Genomic DNA, 21,947 nt, shown 5'->3' on the forward strand with positions numbered 1-21,947 from the left:
AGTAGTGGAATTAAATTCAATAAAAATCGCGATATATGAAATTGAAAATTTTAAGAGTAGGTAACCCGTTTATTGACAGAAAACCTCGCTTGTTTGCATGAGTAAAACCGATAGGAAGACCAGTGGTATTTTAAACGGTTTCCGCTATATGGAGGAATACACTTGAGTTCGGGACTGTTAAAAGCATGTTTTTTTTATAAATATTTTGAACAGCAACAATATAATGTATGGGTATAATAATAGGAATATTTAAGATTACCTTTCTAAAGTCGCTCTGTATGACCATGGGCGTCTGGTCCTTGAGACGCGCCGGAGGGGGCGCACGACCAGGGGACGCGGTGAGGTCTGGAACGTTGCGCCCATTTTCCTGCAGCAAAATATAATCAAATTAGAAAAAATGTACAAATGGCTAACTTTCCTTATTCCCTTCTCAAAAATGTTCCCCGAGCAGTTGTCACACCTATATTGATAGGACATTGGTCCTTTCTGCATCATAGGGTAAGATGTGGAAATGGCGGTCAGGAGACGATACCGGTCACTGTGAAATACATTACTTCCCGGAATATTTTCATAAAAAGTACTGCTCTCTAGTATACATCAGAGTTAACTTATTTACGAGACGTCACCATTTTATGTCGCCCGCAGTGTGCGTGACGGTGTCTATGGTGTCGGGTTGTGTTTCGTTTGGAATCTTCAGTCAAAGTCAAAGATAAGCTTATAATAATATATAAATATGGATGTGTTTTGATTTCCAGATATTATAAATGAGTTAGTTTATATGATGTACCGGTTTGATTTTTGGAAACTTATTTAGGTTTTTATTTGTTTTGGGGTTATCAGTTACTTTAGTGCCAAGCCCTTTAGGTAAATAATCATTTCGATTCCCCCCTAAGTGACCGCCATTCCCACATCTTACCCTACATAAAACATATTTCATAAAAAGTAGGGGAGCATGGGGATCCCTTTTTTTAAGCCTCTCTAATTCTGAAGTTTATTGTTAAATTCTTGTCTCTTTGATAAAATTTTAAAGAAGCCTTCACAGTCTTCAAAGTAATGGTTTCGGTTTGCAATTTTATAGCTTATTTAATCAGATACTATATTTTGTTTTGTTTTAAGGTAATCGATCCACTGTGACGACAGTGGATCAACATTAAGGTTACAGCAGATAGCCCTTTTCACACATGCCCGCAAATCCACCCGGCCCGGTAACTTTACCGCGTTCATCCTACAAACGCATGCGCAACGTGTCACCTTTTGTAGGGTGAACTCGGTAAAATTACCGGGCCGGGTGAATTGGCGTGGCATGTGTTAAAAGGGCCGATCTGTTTTTTGTACTGTATGTAAATCTCAATTCTACCAGGCTTTGAAGACAAACAATCACATTTTTATTTTCGAGTTAATTTGGGGTATCGGTTGCAATAATAAATTTCCCTTTCCGTCATGATTTTTTAATATTTTTTTATTATTTTTTTATATTATTTACATTACAATATTACATATTTTAAAAATTACATATCTATTTACATCATCTGACGCTCTTCTCTTTTTTCTTGGACCAGATTTTGGTAATTCATGAAACCGGAAATGACTTACAGCTTTGTATGAAAAAAAAAAGCGATTTATTGTGATCCTAGATGAAATGATTCACCGTACCCCAATGACAGTTTTCGTAAATACAAAATGTTTTTTAAAAATAGCAAACTCCTCTCCCAACAAACTCAAATAGTATTCATACATAATAAATATTGTCCAACGAAGGGAAAAATTGAACCTTTCAAATTTCCCATCCATATCAAAACAGTTTTTTTTTAAATAGACATAAAAAAAAGTTTTGTCACATTTTTTTAAATAGACGTAAAAAAACTTTTGTCCTAACGCATTGACCGAAGGATTATGTCCTCCAGGTCTGATGTCGTGAAGGCAGCTAGTGTGGCAGAAGGCGATAAGAAAAATGTCAACTAAACAAAAATGTGTATGTGTGCGTGTGCGTGCAATACACACGAAGCTATTGCAACGATTCACTGTAACCCGAGTACTAACTCACCACTTATTTGGGGGCTGCAAATCGAGCAGAACGTCGATCTTGCACTTAGTACACTTGTGCGCTAGACCAGCGTTTCTCCACTTTTTTGAAAATAGGAGAAATATTTTGTGGACCGGTGACGTGACGCAAGTATAAAAACTTTTATTTGGGTAGTATTTTGTTTATTGGTTTTTAATATTATATTTTAACAGGTATAGAAATAACAAATGACGTTTTTTTAACACTAACAGGAATTTCAAAATAAGCGACAAGTATTTCTGCGGACAGGCAGAAAATCTCAACGGACCGGTTCCGGTCCGCGGACCATCGAATTTTCAAAATAGAATGTCGCATTTATATCTCCCTTATTTTTCTACAGATTTGTATAAAAATAGTACCGCTCGTCTTAAATTAATTTATAAGCTAATAAAAAAAATCAACGATAATTGGCCATTGTGTGCTTTTCTTGTTTTACAAGGTTGTGTTAATGATGCAGGTGGAACTTATAAAAGAACTGTGTTCTCAGCGGGTAGGCAAGCGCCTATTTCGACTCGTTGCATCGCTTGGAAGACCAAAAATAAAGTGTTGAATGAATGAAAATTCATTCTAATCGCAAGTAGGTCATGATTATACAGTAGTGACGTAAACTTCGTGTGGCAGCGGTCCACGGGGCGCAGAATGCATACGTTAGTGCACAGGTGTGCGATATGACACTCTACGGCGGTCGTGGACGCTCCGCGCTCAATGACGGGAGAGGCGGCTGGCGCTGGCGATAGCGGTCAGCACGGCCGCGTCTAGTCGGTCTAGCCGGTCCGGCCATCACGATGACAGAAGACAGACTGGGTGTACTCATAGCTCACGCATCGTTAATTATTCACGAGCACCTAGTACAACCGCCGCGCCGATAGACGGTAGTAGTTAGCGGTGTGCGGGCGGGGGTAGCGGGAAACTCGATAGCGACGCGACGCCGACGCCTAGTTAGACTTTGCGAACTATTATAATGCGCCCTCTGCGATGCCGAGTAAGTCACTTCAGACAGGGGACCGCGGCGGCGGCGCGGCGCACAGCGGGGCAGGATTCAATTAAATCCGGTTAAAAGTTTATTCATGTTTTTTTAAAAGTAAATTATGCTACAGTAATATTATTTAATAATAAAAGAAACATTTGAAATTGCTATAACGCTTGTTTTTTTTCAATAAATACGATTTTTTAATATAATTTTATAGATGAAGTAAAATAATTACGGAAAAATTTTAAGTTGTAATCATACTTAATTAATAAAACACTTATTTGGGTCAAATTATCAATTATCAGAATATTAATTCGTTTTTGAGAATGATTCTGATGATGAAGAATGACAGTTGGAGTTAGTCGATTTGCTGCATCGGAGTCTTCTCGATACTCAATTTTTTGCCTATGTTGACTTAATCCGGATTCGTACAATCCCATTTAGATATCAAATGACCCTTATAATTTATTTTTTTGTTTAAGGTTTTTAGTGCATCATTCTCGGAAAGCTGCAATCGTTTACAAGTTATATTCAGTAACTTTTGGCGAATTACTTCAGCACAAGTAAAAGTGATGGTGATTGCACTTTTATCGGGATATCGTTTTTTAGCTTCGTGGACAATTTTGTAAGATGGAAATATTCATTCCTCATATGACCGTATAATATTATATGGGGGTGTCTCGTGAACTTGGCTTCCACTATCATGAAAAGAGCTTCACCAACCATCCGTTGTATTTTGCATTTTTCGTGGGCTTTAAATTATTTTTTGTATTTCAATGCTCTTTTTGCAGTTGTAAAGCTAATTTAATTTGTTTATATTTTTTTTACTTACCAGAAAATTTCATACTCATTTATGTTGCGAAGAACTAACTCTTAGTTTTACGCCTCCTTGACCGCTCACTGCTTTCAGAAAATTCAGTAGTCGGGCGGTCTACATTTTTCTGACTCGGGATTGCATACTTGGGAAATATAAGATTTAATTGTAGCCAGCATTTGTTTTTTGAAAAAAAAACTTATTTTCTTACGGAATTTGGCTATTTCAATTTAACTAGGGAATTAAAAGGGTTAATTTGGTCGGAGACGTAACGTTCTGCTTGTTTCGAACAATGTGAAAATTCAATGAAATATTTCATTGAAAACAGGCACCGGCTATTACATTTTCTATTGACGAAGAGTCACAATGTCAAGTTTTAACTCTCATCTTATTAAAATCGAATCCCTCGCAGTGGACAAAAAACAGTTGAATTTCTCCTAATCAAAGTAACGATTAAAAAATAAACATACTTTTCAAAAAGTTAGTTTATTTCTGAAACCGCAAAAATGCGCATTATTTTCTTGCATTTTCTATTATATGAATAGTTATACTACGCAACCTGATTCAAATAAGGAACTTCAGCCCTACGGGAAATTGGATACAAAAAATATTTTCTTGCGCGCGGTAAAAATTAGAGCATTAAATTGTACGGCGAAATTTCTTGAAAATGTACGAAAAAAATTATAAAAAACATTTTAATAAAAATGCACTACTTTGATGACGTTACTGGTTCATATGAACCATTCAGTGATATGAGTGTGAACGAACCAATCGGAAGAACTATCAGAGAACAATCTCTGAAATCACACGCAGAGTTATTTCAGAAATACAAAACTTTAAAAAATCATAGTGCTAAAACAATACGATACTTATATATATATTTTTAAATTTGGCTTAGTTTAATATTTAACAAATAAAAATAGAAAAAAAAGACACTAAACTTCCTCGTTGTAGGTTAAGCAAGCTGAGGCAGACACTAAACATTTCGATGAATTTTATTTTATATATAATTTTAAATTTATTTTTTCAAGTACTCGTATGTAAAACTTCCTTAAAATATATCAAATAACAATCACAATACATAAAAAAACATTTTTCATAAAAGTACATACTTTCATGTATTGGATCCTTTTTTTTAAAGTCAGCGATTCATGAACAATTTCATCACAAACTATCACTTGATTTAACGGGAGAGATAAAAACGGACGGAGAGGAAAACGGGGAATGGGAGTTTGTCCGCTAAAATGTATATTATCGGTAAATAATACCAAATTATTTCCAATTATTATTTAGAATATGACTTTTGGCCAGGTTTGCTCATTCCAGAACCCTTATGTGCGGTGTGCGGCGCCTAGAGGATCGAATGAGAGCCGGAATTCGAAAAATTCGGCGAATGATGTTCCACCCCTTTCTCGATACTCGTAAAATTTGCATACGCTTACAGCGTACTTTTTATGAAGCACGTAAACGACATAAATTAATAATATTGGATAAAAAATACGGATTTACGAGGGAACAAAGCCCGCGCTAGAAACTAGAATAAGCGTTAGTACGGATGTAATGTCTCGTCAGAATGTGAAAATGGTGAAATTTATTTGTCAAGAATAATTTGTTGAATCTATCTGTGAGCGATGAGTGCCGAAATGTCAAATCCTTATTTATGTAAGTACTTGAACCCAGCAATGCTTTTTTTGTATTTATTTTCATTTAAGAAGGTAAACATGAACAGAAAATATAAAAGGAAAAATAATGAAACCCAATAAACCGCGAAACCGGCTTGTCAGCAGGTTTCTTATTTTCAACAATGTTTAAGTATGTGCAAATGCTTGCAGACTGGCTGGACTTCCTCCCTAGGGAGTTGTTCATATTTCAATTTATTTCAACAGAGAGGGAAAACATTTTTGAGAAGGGAATGTGGAAGTATTAGTGTTACGTATTCCCTTCTCAAAAATGTTTTCCCTCTCTGTTGAAATAAATTCTTATTTTTTCTTTACAAAGAAAAACGTTAGAAAAACTATATAAATTTAATAAGTAATATAAACATTATTAAGAACTAAAAGCAAACGTATTTTTTACACAAAATTTACATATAAAACATTAAATAGATGATTGTTAACATAAAATAATAATCAATATAAAGCCTTGTTATATATAAGCCATTTAATTATTTTTTTCTTAAAAGTTTCGTCAACATTTGCTACTGCTAGATTTGAGTACATACTCGTTTGATATAAATTATTGTATTTTCTTAGTTCAAAATAGATACGTATATATTGAGGCTTTACTGACAGAATGCATTAAGTCATTAAAACTAGTTTCGAGATAATCGCATTTAAAGCTTTTTTATTCTTTAAACGCATTATTTCTCCCACATTTTTTATTATTTTTATTTTTTAAAGTTTTGAAAGAGTAATCTTTATTCTATGTATAGCATAACATCAACATCTTGCACCTATATTTAAAAAAAAAGATATTTAAAGACTGTTGACATAATGCATTCTGTCAGTACAGCCTCGATACTTATACATTATTATTTTTGTGTTTCGGATTACATAAATTTTGAGGATATGCGTGACAGGGAACTTCGATAAATATATATATTTTGATAATTTTGAAAAATAGATATTTTGATAATTTTGATAAATAGGTATTTTAAGAGCTATAAATATGCTCATGGAAATGATCTACATTTCGATAAAAACCGCACGTAAATCGGTTTATTAGTCTATTCAATATTTTGAGGACACACATAACATCATTGCCTTATATATATACATACGAGCTGAACCCGGCAATGCTTTGCTATTGCTAGATTTGAGTACAGAGGTACTCGTATTTAGATAAAATGAACACAATCGAAAATTTTATATCAATTATTGTATTAAGTCCAAATTAGATTATGATCGTATGCATTATTATTTTTGTGTTTCGGTTTATATAAATTGTGAGGACAGAAAATTTTGATAAATAGGATTTTGTTCCTGTCACTGTTTTGCAGATGCTTTTCCGATAATGTGCGAAAAAGACAACTGCATGTCAAGCCTTTTCTTAGAAAACACAAAATTGAATTGAAAAAATAGCAAAATCAGTTCAGTTTTGATGTGTGGAAAATGGGACAGCGAAACGCCGATTTTGTATATTTTTCCGAAATGCAGTTATCTTTTTCAGATAGCATCGGGGACATCGAGGAGGCATCTTCAAGACAGTGACAGAAAGACATGTTCAAATACCCGTTTGTCTAAATTCTCAGACACCTCCTGTGAATTATGATGATTTTACATTCTGACTCATTGAATCTGCTGTTGTAGAATTGCATTTTTCTGTTGTAAAAATGCTGCCAAAACGACAAAATATTGTACGTCGTACAAATAACATGCAATTGGCCTATGAGTTTGGTTTATCTTTGGTTTTTTATTTTTTTATTTATATCGTAACGACCAGTAGAAAAAAAGATATGGGACTTAATGATTTATTTAAGAAAATCGAATATGTTTCCATGGTTACGTAAAAGCATTTTTAAGTGAAGTTTTTTTAGTACGTATACTTAAGCCTGGTTTGATGCTTAGTGTTTTTTTCCTTTGTTAGAGTCTTTTACCAAAACATTATAACATAGGCCGAAAACAAGTTCCACACATTTACAAATTATAATTATCATAAAAACAACAAAAACACAAAGGACAAAGAACAAATATGGACGGAAACAATAGACATAAAAATATATTTACAAAAATATCATAAAATAATATTTGTAATAATTAACACATAACTGAACTAATAAAACATGTAAATGTTATATTTAAAGCACTAACTTTGTGGTTACTCATTTCAATTAATTAATAAAAACAACTTAATTTTTAACCACTAATTTTTTTATTTTTTTTATACCTTGAAAAAGAAGCTTCCATAGCTTTGAAACTAATCGGTAGAAAAAAGAAATAATAAAAAATAAATTGTTAAAAACAAGGTTGGTTTTATTTATTTTTTTATCATAAAACATAAATTAAAACTGGGAATATCATAAAAAGCCCACCAAAAACCTGATAGTGCCTATTTGACAGAAAAGAGAAAATGACAAGTATAAGGTGGCGGTGGCATAAACATGAACTAATTTTTTAATAAGATTTATCCATGGACTGCTTTACTGCCGTCGTTGTTCGATTTTTTTCAAGTTATTTGACGCTAACAAACCCCAAAGTAATACCCTGTAGCCACGACGAAAGTCATAAAAAGTGGTATAAGAGAGACTATTCTAAAAGTCAAGGCATTTTGTGAAAGGGAACTAAGAAATAATGGGATTTTAATTCCTTTGAAAAAATGAATGCTCGAGTTGCTGCTATGATCGGTAGGTGTTGTTATTATATATATATATATTATACCTTACTTATTCAAAGACATTTTTTTATATGCAAAAAGATTTTGTGTAGTAAATAAAAAATAAAATGTGTAAATGTGTTTTACAAATTTATTAATCCATATTTTTTTTATAGAACTGGGTCTATAAAAATAGTAATAATTTTGGAAAGAGAATTTTTTTGTATGGAATAAGTGATTAGGTACTTTGGATTTTTGTAAATTACTTATCATCAAACAATCCGGGCTTATTTAAAAAAAAACCGAACCTCTTTCTATGGTTACGTTTATTTTTTTTTCTTTATTAGGGCCTACTACCAAAACTTGATAACATCGGCCAAAAACAAGTTACATTTATAAACATAAGAAAAACATAAACAGACAGGAATAACAATATAGATACAAACAAAAGACAAGAAAAATATAAGTACAAGAATAACATCAAAATATCAATTGTAATAACAAACACATATCCACACCAATATAAATTTCAACATAAATTGAAATAGGCATTAACAGAAAAACCCACCAAAACCTGAAAGTGCCTATTTAACAGAAAATAGAAACTTACAGTAAAATTAGAAGGAAGATAGAACTTAATAACTAGAAAAATTACAACAAAATAATCAAAATATTAACAAACTTAATCTCATATTAATGATAAATTATAACTATTAAAATTAAAATTAAAAATTAAACGTCGGAAGTAATAATGAAAAAATATTTTACATAAACCTAAAAATGTAAGATAAATTTATTGTAAAAAAATAAAGAATTAATTTAAACATAATTATTTCAATGACACAATTATTACAAATCATAATAGGGAACAGTTTGAACTTTAAAAAATATAAACAGAATTGATCAATAAACAATTTGTACAAGAAAAAAATGAGATAAATGAATTGGAAAGGTTATAAAAAACATAAGTAAAATATCAAATAAGTTTTTCCTCCCAGTCATTAAAGGACATGTAAAAAAAATATGATTAAGATCTCCAATGCCTCCACATTCGCAGGCATTGGAGTCTAAAATTTTAATTTTAAAAAGATGGGACGGAGTGCAACAGTGGCCAGATCTGATACGGCAAAAAGTTACAATCCTAGACCTATTGAGTTTACACGCGCTATTGTACCAAGGTTTGGAGGGAATATCAGGCTGGATATTACTATAAAAAATTCCCTTTGACAATATAGAAAAATTCCACTCCACTTTCCAAGCATCGAAATTAACTACTCTAATCAAATTAGAAATATCTGAGAAATCCACCCGGTCGTATTTTAAATTACCAACTTTTAAATTACATGAAGAAACATAAATGCAAGAAACTGAACAAAAAAAACATAAAACTATTTAGCAAAGACAAACAAGGGCAAAACAATAATTGTATACAATATATTTAAAAAAACGAAAGACTTAAAACTTTGAGCTAAACCATGCCAACCCAACTTCATCCCACACTGTTAAGTCGCGAAGAGATCTACGAAAAGCCGGAAGATCTATCCCAAAAAATTCCAAGTCGTGTGATGAATTGACTAATCTACACATTCTGGACATTGGGGCATAAAAACCAAAGTTGCTCTTAGAAGATTTTATAAATAGCAGATTTTGACTTCTGGTGACACGGTTGGGAACATTAAAAGAAATTGATTGCAACAGAGATGGGACATCACTTAAAGCATTAAGTATTTTGAAAATGCATATAAGGTCCATCTCAGTTCTACGTCTCTCCAATGAAGACAGATTAAGAGATTGCTCTATTTCAAAATAGAAATAATTACCCCTTTGTAATCCGAGCAACCATGCCACTTTTCTTAGAAAACGGTGTTGGACAGACTCGATATGGTCAATATGAGTCCTGTAGAATGGAGACCAAATAGGAGAAGCGTATTCTATATGGGGTCGAACTAGTGAGCAATAAAGAGTTTTGATGGTATTAATATTTTTAAAGTCCGCCGTCACTCTATTGATAAAACCGAGAAGTTTGAGAGATTTGTTTACAATATCATCAATGTGTTCACGATAGGAGAGTTTACTATCTAAAGTAATGCCAAGATCCCAAGAGCATCTAGGCGTAAAAATGTTGCCACTTTAAAAAAAAAATAGTTATTATATTTCTTTCATCTGTTTTACTATCTTCCTGAGTGAATGTATCGAGAAGTTAAAGGAGCCCGCTTTGCAATCGCTCGGTAGATAAATACAGACGATCGTCGAGCATACCGTCTTGGTAATTGTCAAAAGTCATATTAAAATCATGTTCAAGCGAGCATTTTTTGCTTGAATTGAGATTTATTGAAGTTTTTAAGCGTTTTGAAGTGGGCACTTTTTATCACAAAAGCCTATGCAAAATATAAATGAGAATTATTTTAAATATTAATAAAGTAAGGAACTCGGACTAATTTTTCGGGGTCATCCATTGGTTGGATTTGATCATATGTTGTCGAGATGACAAGTCGGTAGAACATACCGAGTGTAAATAGAGATATTACAGAAGTTAAGTATACCGTCTCGGTATGTACCGATGAAGATAGCCTTTATAATCGCGGCCTTACTGTAGGTTGTAGGTGCTAGGTGCCTACATAATATTATATTAAAGGAAATGAACACAATACAGAAAACGTCATCACGATTGCCCGTTTACTGTGGTATAAGGGCGATCGTATCGGTATAATGTAATTTCGTTCGTATTCAGAGATGGCGGATAAGATTTTCTGTAGTTTTCATATTTTCAGACAATGTCCTGTGTTCAACATATGACATAACTCAATACTTAACAAAAATATTTTTTTATGATATCTAAAATCAGTGTTTTAATAACAACGCTTTTTATTTTTAGTTGCAATATATCAAAAATTATATTTACATTCAAACTTTGTTTACTTGCTATCAACATTAAAATAGGTACTAAAAAACACAAAACGAACTGGGTTGATTTTCGGACCGGGTTATTTTAGTTGTAAGTGGGTTTGGTCCATCCAGATGATAAATGCTCAAAATGGTATCCGAAATTTCGTAAAAAATAAATAGTGAGTTTCAAAAATAGGCTATTATTAAAGCCCAGTCTACCTACTGAAGAATTTTAAAAGTTCCAGTTCATGAAAATAATATATATTTCCTTTCGTGTTAAAGATTAAGATAACGCCATAATCATGAATACAATAATTGCCGTCCAAAGGTTACAATACCATTATCAAAGAGCATAGAATTAAGAATAGTCCAGAAACCGCATACGTACACCAAACAGAAGGCGATTCAACTACTCATAAATGAGTAGGTTTATGTTTTGACCCATTAGTTTCTTTGTAGACGTCGCTCAGTACGCAACTCCTGATTTGAATTCAACTATGCCGTGTTGTGTCCTTTTAAAGTGAATAAATACTACTAAGATCCTAAAGAAACAGGATGCAATCACATTTCATGTGTAATTAGCAAAGGAATGTGTATATAACAAATGCATTACTTAAAAATTGAATTATTTTTCTATCTGTCAGATTGTCGAAGAAACAAAATGGAAATTTCGTTAGTGTTGACAGGGTAGTAATTGTTTTACCCTACTTTGCTCATCTAATGAAAGAATTAATGAAAATTGGATCTCAGATTAAACAACTCTGTGGTGGACATTTGACTGACATTATCTTCAAAACATCAAATATTATTTAACATGATATAAAAATATCCGTTTTATGTCAAATTAAATTTGTTTTATATTTTAAGTTTAAAGTTCATTAATTCAATTACTCCTTAATATATTGAGTTTTTTAATATACCAGTCTGACGATGTCGGTCACGACAAAACCCGGTCACTGGTAAAAAATGTATTAACAGATTGCTTTTTTTTAACCTTATATTTGTGTTATGATTTATTTTTTTCCCATTAAGCAACATTACGCTGCGACCTCAAAATGCGCGCGGCGAAAGTAGAGCATAGTGGGGGAATTATTGGATATAGTCCGATGTATTCAAATATGATCCTATGCTCCTTCTGGACTATTCTTAATTCTATGTCATAGAGTATGGATGGATAAGGATTAGAGAGCATGCAGTGGCTACCGGGAATCCAAAATCAAATATGTTAGTCGGAATATGTGCAATTATAACGGGTGTCTCAAAACCTACATGAATTTTGAATTTCGAATATTTTTCGTTGTGTCAAAAATGGAAAGCGGTTATTTCGCAGTTGTCATCGGAGATAATGTAGAACTATAATTAGTTGTTGTACTAGCCATAGCTCTAAATTATCTCTGGTTGTTGTAATCAGCAAAGTTTGAAGTTAAGTCATGCAGCGTTTTTCAGTCTAGCAACGCATAGAAATTGTGAAAATTCACTACCAAAATGCTGAAAACTTTACTGGGACTCTCCAAAAATGTCGCATATTTTTCGGTCATTATTATGCACCATCTCGAGCCGCGTGAAGAATTTAATTAATGAATTTGAAATTGTTGACAGCGTTCAGGATGTTAAAGCAGGTGGCCGTCCTCGTACGGGTCGATCGCTTAAAAACATTGGGGCTGTTAGAGAAAGTGTACACGAACTCCCACACACGAATTTTGACTAAAGACATGCACGCTAACAAGATTTAATTAACATAACATCTCAATCCGACAGACCATGCGCAGCGCCGAACATTCGTAGCATGGAATTATAGTATACATATTCTATGATTTGTAGCATCAACAATTCGATGGTGATTTTTCGCAAAACCCTTTTTTTAAATATTTTTTTCCATCTTTAGCGATGAGGCGTACTTTCAACTTGATGGGTTCGTCAATAAAAAGAACTGTCGAGTTTGGGAGACCGAAAACCTACGAGTGATCCATCAGCAGCCCATGCTCCCACCGCGTGTGACCTTGACGTGTGTATTATGGACTGGCGGAATCATCGGCCCGTATTTTTTAGAGAATGCAATCGGCAATGCAGTTACCGTCAATGTTCTTCGTTATCACGACATGTTAACTAAATTTTTGTGGTCTGCGTTGGACGAAATTGATGTTGATGACATTTAGTTTTAACAAGATGGTGCAACCTGCCACACTGCGGCAGAAACAATGCAGTTATTTCATATGAAATTACTAGAACGAGTTATCTCGCGGCTAGGAGAAGTTAACTGCCCACCAAGATCGTGTGATCTGACACCTCTGCAAATAATCCACAGCCAATTCAAGAGCTCAAACGGAAATTCGACGAGTTATTGACGAAATTCATCCACAATTATGTCAAAATGTGATTTCGATGACGAAAATTTCGCAAAAAGGGTAAACGTTTGCCAACAAGGCCAAAGCGGGCATTTGTCGAATGTTGTGTTCCACTAACTCCCTGTCCATATTTTATATTGAAAAGAAAACACCCGCAAAATTCCATTGCAGGATGTGTTTTAATAAGTTAAAATTCAACTAGGTTTTGAAACACCTTTTATGTAAGTACATATTATTTTATTTTTGGTTTAAAAAAAAATGGCACATTGCCGCTTATGCCAAAACACCTTTGATAAAAACTAGCTATAGAGAAAAAACAATGAAGGTTTTTTGAATAACCCTTTGAAACAGGAATATAAAGGGGGGTAAAAAGGTAAGGGAAGGTTAGAAAAAGGGTGAAGATCTCTTGGCCGGGGTCCAGAGTTTCCTTTGCGAGCACTGAATAACTCCTTGAGAGTGGGACGCAGTATACCATACTGTTGTACTCTGGAGGCACTTGACTTCGACCCTTCGTAAACCCTGCTTCAACAATAGTGTTGACCTATGCAGTAACTTCAGTCTTTACATCTCAGTTAGTGGAGCGATACATAAATAACGCGTTTTTTTTGTTTTTTTTTTTTAAATTTTGAATGAAATGTTCATATCTTACTTAAATAAAAAAGTAACTAAAATCTTATTTGTTTAATATTTACATTTATTTTTTTATAAAACATTGCTTTCTCAACGGAATGCAGTGCGTTTCAAGTCACATTCACATCTGACAAAATCCTGACTTGTGTGGTTTCTCAAATGACCGATTAATTTTTTAAGTAGTTTTAGGAAGGACTGTCATTAGTAAGGGCTCTTGTCAGCCGATAGATTTCGTAAATCTGAGTATGGACGAGGCCTACACAATAATCAGCACCCGCCCGATAAGCCAGCGGAGATCCATGAAAAAGTCTACGTGCATTGTGGTGTTGCGTGACCTAACTTTACGGTAAAATGGAATCTTCTACTGTATAGCATTTGGGGTTTAATTTTGATGTATGTTTTCGCTAATGGATGCAAAATTCCCTTCTGGTTGTGTAAATCGATAGGGGATCGGTGGCGCGCTATCGGCGCCACCGCCAACGGGCGCGGGGCGAGGGCCCCCACAGAAGCCGGAAATTCTGCGGCCGATGGCAGCGCGATAGTGTGGACTGTAGAGTGTAGATAGAGCGGGCGTGGGCGCGCACGAAAAGCTGAAATCTTATTAATTGAAATTAAAATGCATTCAAAATGCAACGAATTGCAGATTTTTCAAATGAAAACTTCTTTGTGCGGCTTGCACAGTCTAATGCGTCATCTTTAGAGGTTTTGTTAGCAGGACATCTAGTGGCTTTACTAATATGTTCACGGTTAAAACACTATATTGCTCACTTGTTCGTCCTCTTTTAGAATATGCATCCGTGATCTGGTCTCCCTTCTATGTAGGCCGGATAAATCATATCGAATCGGCGCAACATCGTTTGCTAAGAAAAGTAGTATGGATGATTGACCTCGAGAGGGGAGACTACACTTACGGAGAAATGGAGTCAATGTTAAAAATATCGTCTACAAAAACGTAGAAATAACATTGACTCTATATTTATGTTAAATTTACCGAATGGCTTAATTGATGTACCATCGTTACTGGAACAAGTGGCATTCAATGTTCCAATCCGCCAGTTGCGAAATAATAATGGGCTGTTCCTTGATCAACAAATCACAAACTATGGCTTGCATGCACCAATGTCCCGATTGTGACGTATTGTAAACTCGAGACAAGATCTGGACTTTTTTGGTGAAAGTCATTATAAATTTTAAAAAATCACTAAGATAAACCGGATCTTCTCTTGAGGTAGTAATTTATATTTTTTATGTCCTGGCTTTAATTTTATTTAGTTGTATTTTATTTTATGATGACCTGTATTTATTATAAGAAATTGTATTTACCATCGTTAGAATGGACTGCATAAGTCCGTCAAATAAAGATATTTTTTTCTTTTTTTATGTATTATATTTATATATTTATATATCAACGGTTCAAAGAACCTTTTACAATAAAAAGTTTTACAGTAATAATTACAGCAGTGAACAATTTATTATGTTATATATAATATGAAATATAACTATATAACTCAACTAAATAATCAAAACTAAACAAATTAGTAAAAATAAAAAAAAATAAAAAAAAATAAAAAAAAGTAAAAAAGAAACATACAAATCTAAGATGACAAAAAAAGATAACAATTAAAGTAAGAAAATCTTATGTTCTAAATATAAATTTAGCAAATTAAAATTGAGAATAATTTAACAGAAACATAAAGTGACTAGTATTTAAGTAGCTAGGTAATAATGAAAAAGAAAAATGATGCTAAAATAAGATTTTATAAATAATACGTTTTTAAATACTAAAGTAAAGTATAGTAATACTAAAGTAAGAAAATCTTATGTTCTAAATATTAGTAGAAACATAAAGTGACTAGTATTTAAGTAGCTAGGTAATAATGAAAAAGAAAAATGATGCTAAAATAAGATTTTATAAATAATACGTTTTTAAATACTAAAGTAAAGTAAAGTAATACTAAAGTAAGAAAATCTTATGTTCTAAATATAAATTTAGCAAATTAAAATTGAGAATAATTTAACAGAAACATAAAGTGACTAGCATAAAGTAGCTAGGTAATAATGAAAAAGAAAAATGATGCTAAAATAAGATTTTATAAATAATACGTTTTTTGGATCAATATGAAAGCTTGAATAATCTTAATAACACATAATTTTATCAGTTGGTTAGAAGAAGTTGGAATTTGGCAATAAATCCAGAAATGTTTAATTTATATGTAAAGAAATAAACAAAAATACGTATCCAAAAAAAACAAAGTTTTTTTTTTTTTATACGCCTCCACTCGTTTGCGAGTGATTTTTTTAAAATGTAATAATATATTTTTAAATAAATTCATCCCTTTTCTAAAAAATAACGAGTGAGATTACATTTAAATACATTTACAGAGTTTGCATTGAAAATATAAAATATTTTTTCGAACTTATTTCCATACCTATGTATTCTGGATATAGGTGAATGCATTTCAAAGTTGGTACGAGAATTGTTACAATAAAATAATTCTCTACTTCTAGTGCACCTACCAGGTATTCGAATTTGAATTAGTTCAAGTAAAGCAGGGCTGTCAATTATTGATTTCATTATTTTAAATAAGAATAACAAATCAGCTATAACTCTTCGGTCTGACAATTCAAGTAATCTCATTTCACTTCTAATAAAATCATAATTTAAACCTTCAACAGGTATTTTTAATTTATAGTTTATAAATCGCAAGAATTTATTTTGTACCCTTTCAATAGCATGAGAATGAATTTCATAATAGGGTGACCAAACTGAAGAATTGTATTCAAGTCTACTCCTTACTAATATGCAGTACAATTGTTTAACAGTAAATAAATTTTTTAAATTTGACGCTACTCTCAAAACAAATCCTAGCATCTTCATTCCATCATTAGCGATCTGATTAATATGAAAGGTAAACTGTAGTTTCTCATCAATCAAAATACCTAGATCTTTTATTTGAGACACTCTTATCAAATCTATACTATTTAACAAATAAGTAAATTTAATCGAGTTTTTACATCTACAAAAGGTTATATTTTGATATTTACCTATATTTAACTGAAGTTTATTTAAACTACACCAATTGTACAATCTATTTATATTCTCCTGAAGAGTATAGCAATCAGTTTAATTTTTTATCTTCTTTATATATATAATTTCTCTGTACGTGTGATGTCACCGTACTCTTCCTAAACGGCTTTACCGATTTACGTGCGGTTTTCAGAGAAATATAAATCTTCGCGCTGTGCATGTTCGTAGATATTAAAGTTTTCAATCTAATATGTAAAAAAAAAGTTAGGAGCATAAATGTTTTATTCATCGATCTACAAGGGTTGCATTCGAGGAGAATGCATTTGCAAGAAAATGGAAAAATGTTATTTTTTTGTTAATAAAAAAAGTTTGTTTTTGAATGTTTACAAACAGCATTTGTTTTTTGTGGATCTCAATCAGATTCTTTCCTTAAATTCCTAATAATTTTTACCCATTTATTTCTTTTAATTGGATTTTTGGTGACATTAAAATGATATTAAATTCAATACATTTTTAAAAATCGTATTCCAACATAAGTACACCCCTTTGTTGGTGAGACGACCGGAGTTTGACGTCTGCAAAAAGAATGCCAGATTTGAAAAAATAATTATTTTATGTTTTGGAATTCAACCATAAATAAGTACTTACATAAATTCAATACTTTTTAAATATCAAAAATTTTTAGTTTTGGAATTTAATCACAAATAAGTAACCAGATGAAAAGTATTTTTCCAAAATAATAGCAGGCAAGCCAACTTCGGGCAGGACAACGTCTGTCGGGTCCGCTAGTAATCTTATATATTTTTAAGTCATCAGAAAACAGTAGAATATTAACAACTACGAAAATGTTTACTACGTCATTTATAAAAAAATAAACAAATTAACTAAAATTTTAATTGACTATAAATGTTTTTTTTTTTCGTTCCCTTTCCGCACCTTATAAGATGTTCAGTCTCACGCTTCAGGTACCAGTCTAGGGACTATGAAATGTTGAAAACACCCTTTTAAATCAATATTTCATATCAACCATGTCGGGAATCGAACCCGAGACCACTTGCGTGGTAAGTAAACGCGCTGACCATTAAACCGCGAGGCCAACGAAAAATATAAATGATAATTAAATGGAATGTAAATAAATTAATTAAAATTTATTATCGGTAGGCCAGTAATTTGTTCAAGGAAAATTAAGTTTATTAATTATTTACGCAATCAATACAAATAATAGATGATTCATATTTAGAGCTGATAGAATCGGCGTTCATTTTAATTAAGCATGGGATTATTATAGCGTAGCATTATTCGTACAATAGGAGAAACAAATAATGTGGTGAAAAAAAAATCAATTGAACGTCGTTATGCAGAAAGCAGCCAGTCCACAATTGAAAAAAAAAAGATATACTAGTGTTATTGGGTGCAGTAAAGTCAATTATATGTTTCGCTAAAAACAGCCAGGCTGCGTTCATACAAAAAAACTGTAGTAATTACCTTCTGAAAATAGCGTATATAACAAAAGCGACATTTCTTAATTTGAAGAACACACCCACAGCACTTGAAAAATCTTACGATACGGTGCTGATGAGGAAATTATGCCTCCAAAAATCTAGTTCTCTTAAATAAATGAATATGGGTAAATACATAAGTATTTAAATTTTATAAATGCATTAAATTAAAAATACCTGTAGTAATACAGAATATCACCTCATACATTTAGTCAGTATGTGTCAGTTTGAATGAGGTACCATTCAATATTATTTCTGGTTGTTTTCAGCAAAATGCATATTTTAGGTCGTGTGATCAGTCAGACGTTAAAAAAACACCAAAAACTCTCTTAACTCATTAAATTATTTATAAAGTTATTATATCAAATTAATTGAGTGATTCGTTACAATTAGTACCCTAATATAAATATAACACGTTCAATACACAATGACACTTCCAATATACATCAGAGCCTAGGACTGGCTCTTTTCTGCAGTATGCACATCTTAGGTTGTGTAGTCAGCCAGAATTTAAGAATCGTTGAAACTGGTTAAAACATAATTAAATTATTTTTTGTGTTATAAAAAAATGAATGAATGCATTATTTATCATTTGTCAATGTAAAATCGTTCCAACTGTTGTGTATATTTGATTATTCACTGTTTTCACAAAAGTGCATCTTAGTTTCACTTTTCTATGGCTAGCTGCTTTCTGCATAACTACGTTCAGTTGTAAGTAATGGGTGCTAACTATCTCACTAGGTTGATATTATTGATTGTACTTAGTTTGTGAACACACAATGAATGAATGAATCATAAAAATTACTTAAGGTTTTTAAAAATATAAATTGGCGGCCTCCGTCGTTTAATATCTCAGACACTTGCTTGAAAATATTTTCTTTCTTTAGCTTGGGTGTTCTGTTCACCACTGTAATTGGACCTTGGCTTCGTTCAGCTCGAATCGTCGTTTAGTACGCACGTTCTCGTGAAGCTATTAAAAATCCACCTTTTTTTTCTTAACAATCAAGATTTTTATGTTATACGTGTTAAATATTTGTTTATAATTTAATTAAATCGTAAGAATAGGCAGTGTTTGTTTTGTGATATTTCTTTTCAACATTAAATTTCACGGAGTCCGCCGGCTGGCGGCCGATTTGCGCACGGGGGAGCTGCTAAGTAATATTGCTCCGGCGGACACATTTCTGGTGGCCGCCCCAAGCCGCGTCACCAAGTTTTTATATTATATTTTTATAGCTAAACCTGTACTACTTTGTATGGTATTCCGTTTTAAATTTGGCAGAAGCGACTTTTATAAAGTGAAACTGTGCATAAACGTCATCATATAAATATTTTTTATTTATTTACTTTTTCGCCTTGTTCCCATTTTTTAAAAACATTTTTTGATGATAAATACCGATCATGATCGCCTCGGGAAAATCCTCCGGGGAGGAGGCTACTCCTGTTCGGAAATTTTCGTCAACACACAGCGAGAGTGAGTGCGTTCTGATCCCATGCACTAGCAAAAGGGGAAAAACAGACGCATTGAGAGGACTCTGAGGGGTGGGGACGACAAATGGGCCTCTGTCCATACATCCTCCTCCCCCTCCTTAATCTGCATAGAGTTTTTATTTCTTAGTAATATTTATAATAACTTTCCTCTGTGCGCAGCTGACAGAGAGTCCCCCAGGACTCAACAGCAGTTCAATGGAGTTGGAACTTAAGGATCCCCCTCAATGTAATTAGACCTCCTGGTCTGTTGTGGTGCAAAAATTAACTACTCACTAAAAATACTTGTATTTATTCAATAGTATGAACATACGCTCCTCGTATATAGCATTTATGCGTGTAATATTGACTCAACACATGACTTTGGTCCAATGGAGTTGGAACTTGTGTCGCACATATAAATTAAATTAAAATCGTGACTAAATAAATATTTAAACCCAAACCTAAAATAACAGATATTCGATCAGAGATGGAGCTTTTTAAGTAATAAAGTAAAAAAGGTGCGAAGGTTTTCTCGGTCACTGTTATCAATTTGTTTCTTTTTTTGAGTAATACCGTGTCTGTTGGATTGGATCACTCAGTTTACCCTGAAGATGGCTCCTGCAATGGTAGCCGAAACGTCTGAACAAATCCAACAGACACGGTATCACCCAAAAAAGAAACAAATTGAAATATAAAATTCTACGAATTCTCGGGGGTCGTGACTGTCAAAAGAAAAAAAGAACAATTATTTTAGATCACTTTACACACGGTATATTCTTAGTGGTGGGGGTCAGTGCTATGCAAACTCCTGACGTCACTGTGACTAGTGAGATCTATTCTGACGGGGAACACACAGCCTATCTTTACCTATTATCCTACCTTTGTTTTGATACATACTTAGTTACAAGCTTACATGATTGAAATCAGTTTTTATGTTTCTTTTAGACCAGTTGTTTTTATCCACAAAGATTTAGACATCATGTTCTAAATATTGATACAAAGTTCACTTTTCTGTTTTATAAATATAATGACAAAATAATTGTGCGTTCGTTATCCGACATGGAAATTGCAGAAACTTCTAAAACGATCAGTGCGGTTTGATTTTGTAAAACTATGAAAGTATTTTTAACAGTAAAATTTTCCTCGCTAATAATTTTGTGGTGAATTAACCATTTGCTCCCTGACGGTACAAATTTGTCCAGGTGTAAAATAACTAATGTATCTTTTATATGAGAATGTATTTTATGCAACTTATTACTGTCGGTACATGTTTGGGCGTTTTTGACTAGTCAAAACCAACTATTTTGAAATATTTTTTTTCGTTTGATTAAAATGTAAATTTTGTTTGATTATAACATAATGTAATGAATAAAAGTTTTTTTTATTTTGCAATTCCTTTACGGTACAAATTTGTACCACTATTTTTTTAAGGGAAAAAATAATATGCGATCGTTTTCGAGCTATAAATAATATAATTCAAAACAAAAAACTCTAAATCAGGGATTAAAGAGTTAATAAATGATTTAAAAAAATTTAAGTAGACTTCATCGCAAATGTTTGAAAAGCATCTTATCATAATCATAGCTTGTAATAATGGGTGGTGAATAATAGCAGATTTATCGAAAAACCGGAAGGGAATATCAAATCACAAAGTCCTAAAACATTTCCCCTTTGAGTATACCTCTATGAGGTATGTACATCTCGTGTGTACTCTAAGCATTTATCATTGACTTTGCTTATGTGTGCGGGCCAGGGTGTTTTTAAATAAAATATTATAGTGTGCCTACTAACACGAATACTTGGTTCACCGATAGGCACTTACATACTAGTAAAGCCTTATTAAACATTTGAACGCACTGTACAAAATAAATAACCAAGGATTAACTTTTTTCATTTATGAAAATCAACAGATAGAAGAGTTGAAGAAATGTGGAT

General features: G+C 32.6%; 1 protein-coding gene across 1 annotated transcript in view; it reads right to left on the reverse strand.

The window, feature by feature from the left end:
• Positions 1-259: 259 nt before the first annotated feature.
• The window catches only part of LOC148270643 (rho GTPase-activating protein 100F-like), a gene marked incomplete at its 3' end in the record, with an annotated part of 39,713 nt that continues 18,025 nt past the window's right edge, over positions 260-21,947 (reverse strand). The window contains exon 2 of the mRNA XM_088242319.1: positions 260-367. Coding sequence (XP_088098445.1) covers positions 260-367 — 108 coding nt within the window. The remainder of the gene's footprint in view (positions 368-21,947) is intronic.

This window comes from Micrasema longulum, unplaced genomic scaffold (assembly GCF_059751315.1).
Source record: "Micrasema longulum isolate JH-2025_06_02 unplaced genomic scaffold, ASM5975131v1 h1tg003633l, whole genome shotgun sequence".
In the NCBI taxonomy this organism is placed as follows: domain Eukaryota; kingdom Metazoa; phylum Arthropoda; class Insecta; order Trichoptera; family Brachycentridae; genus Micrasema; species Micrasema longulum.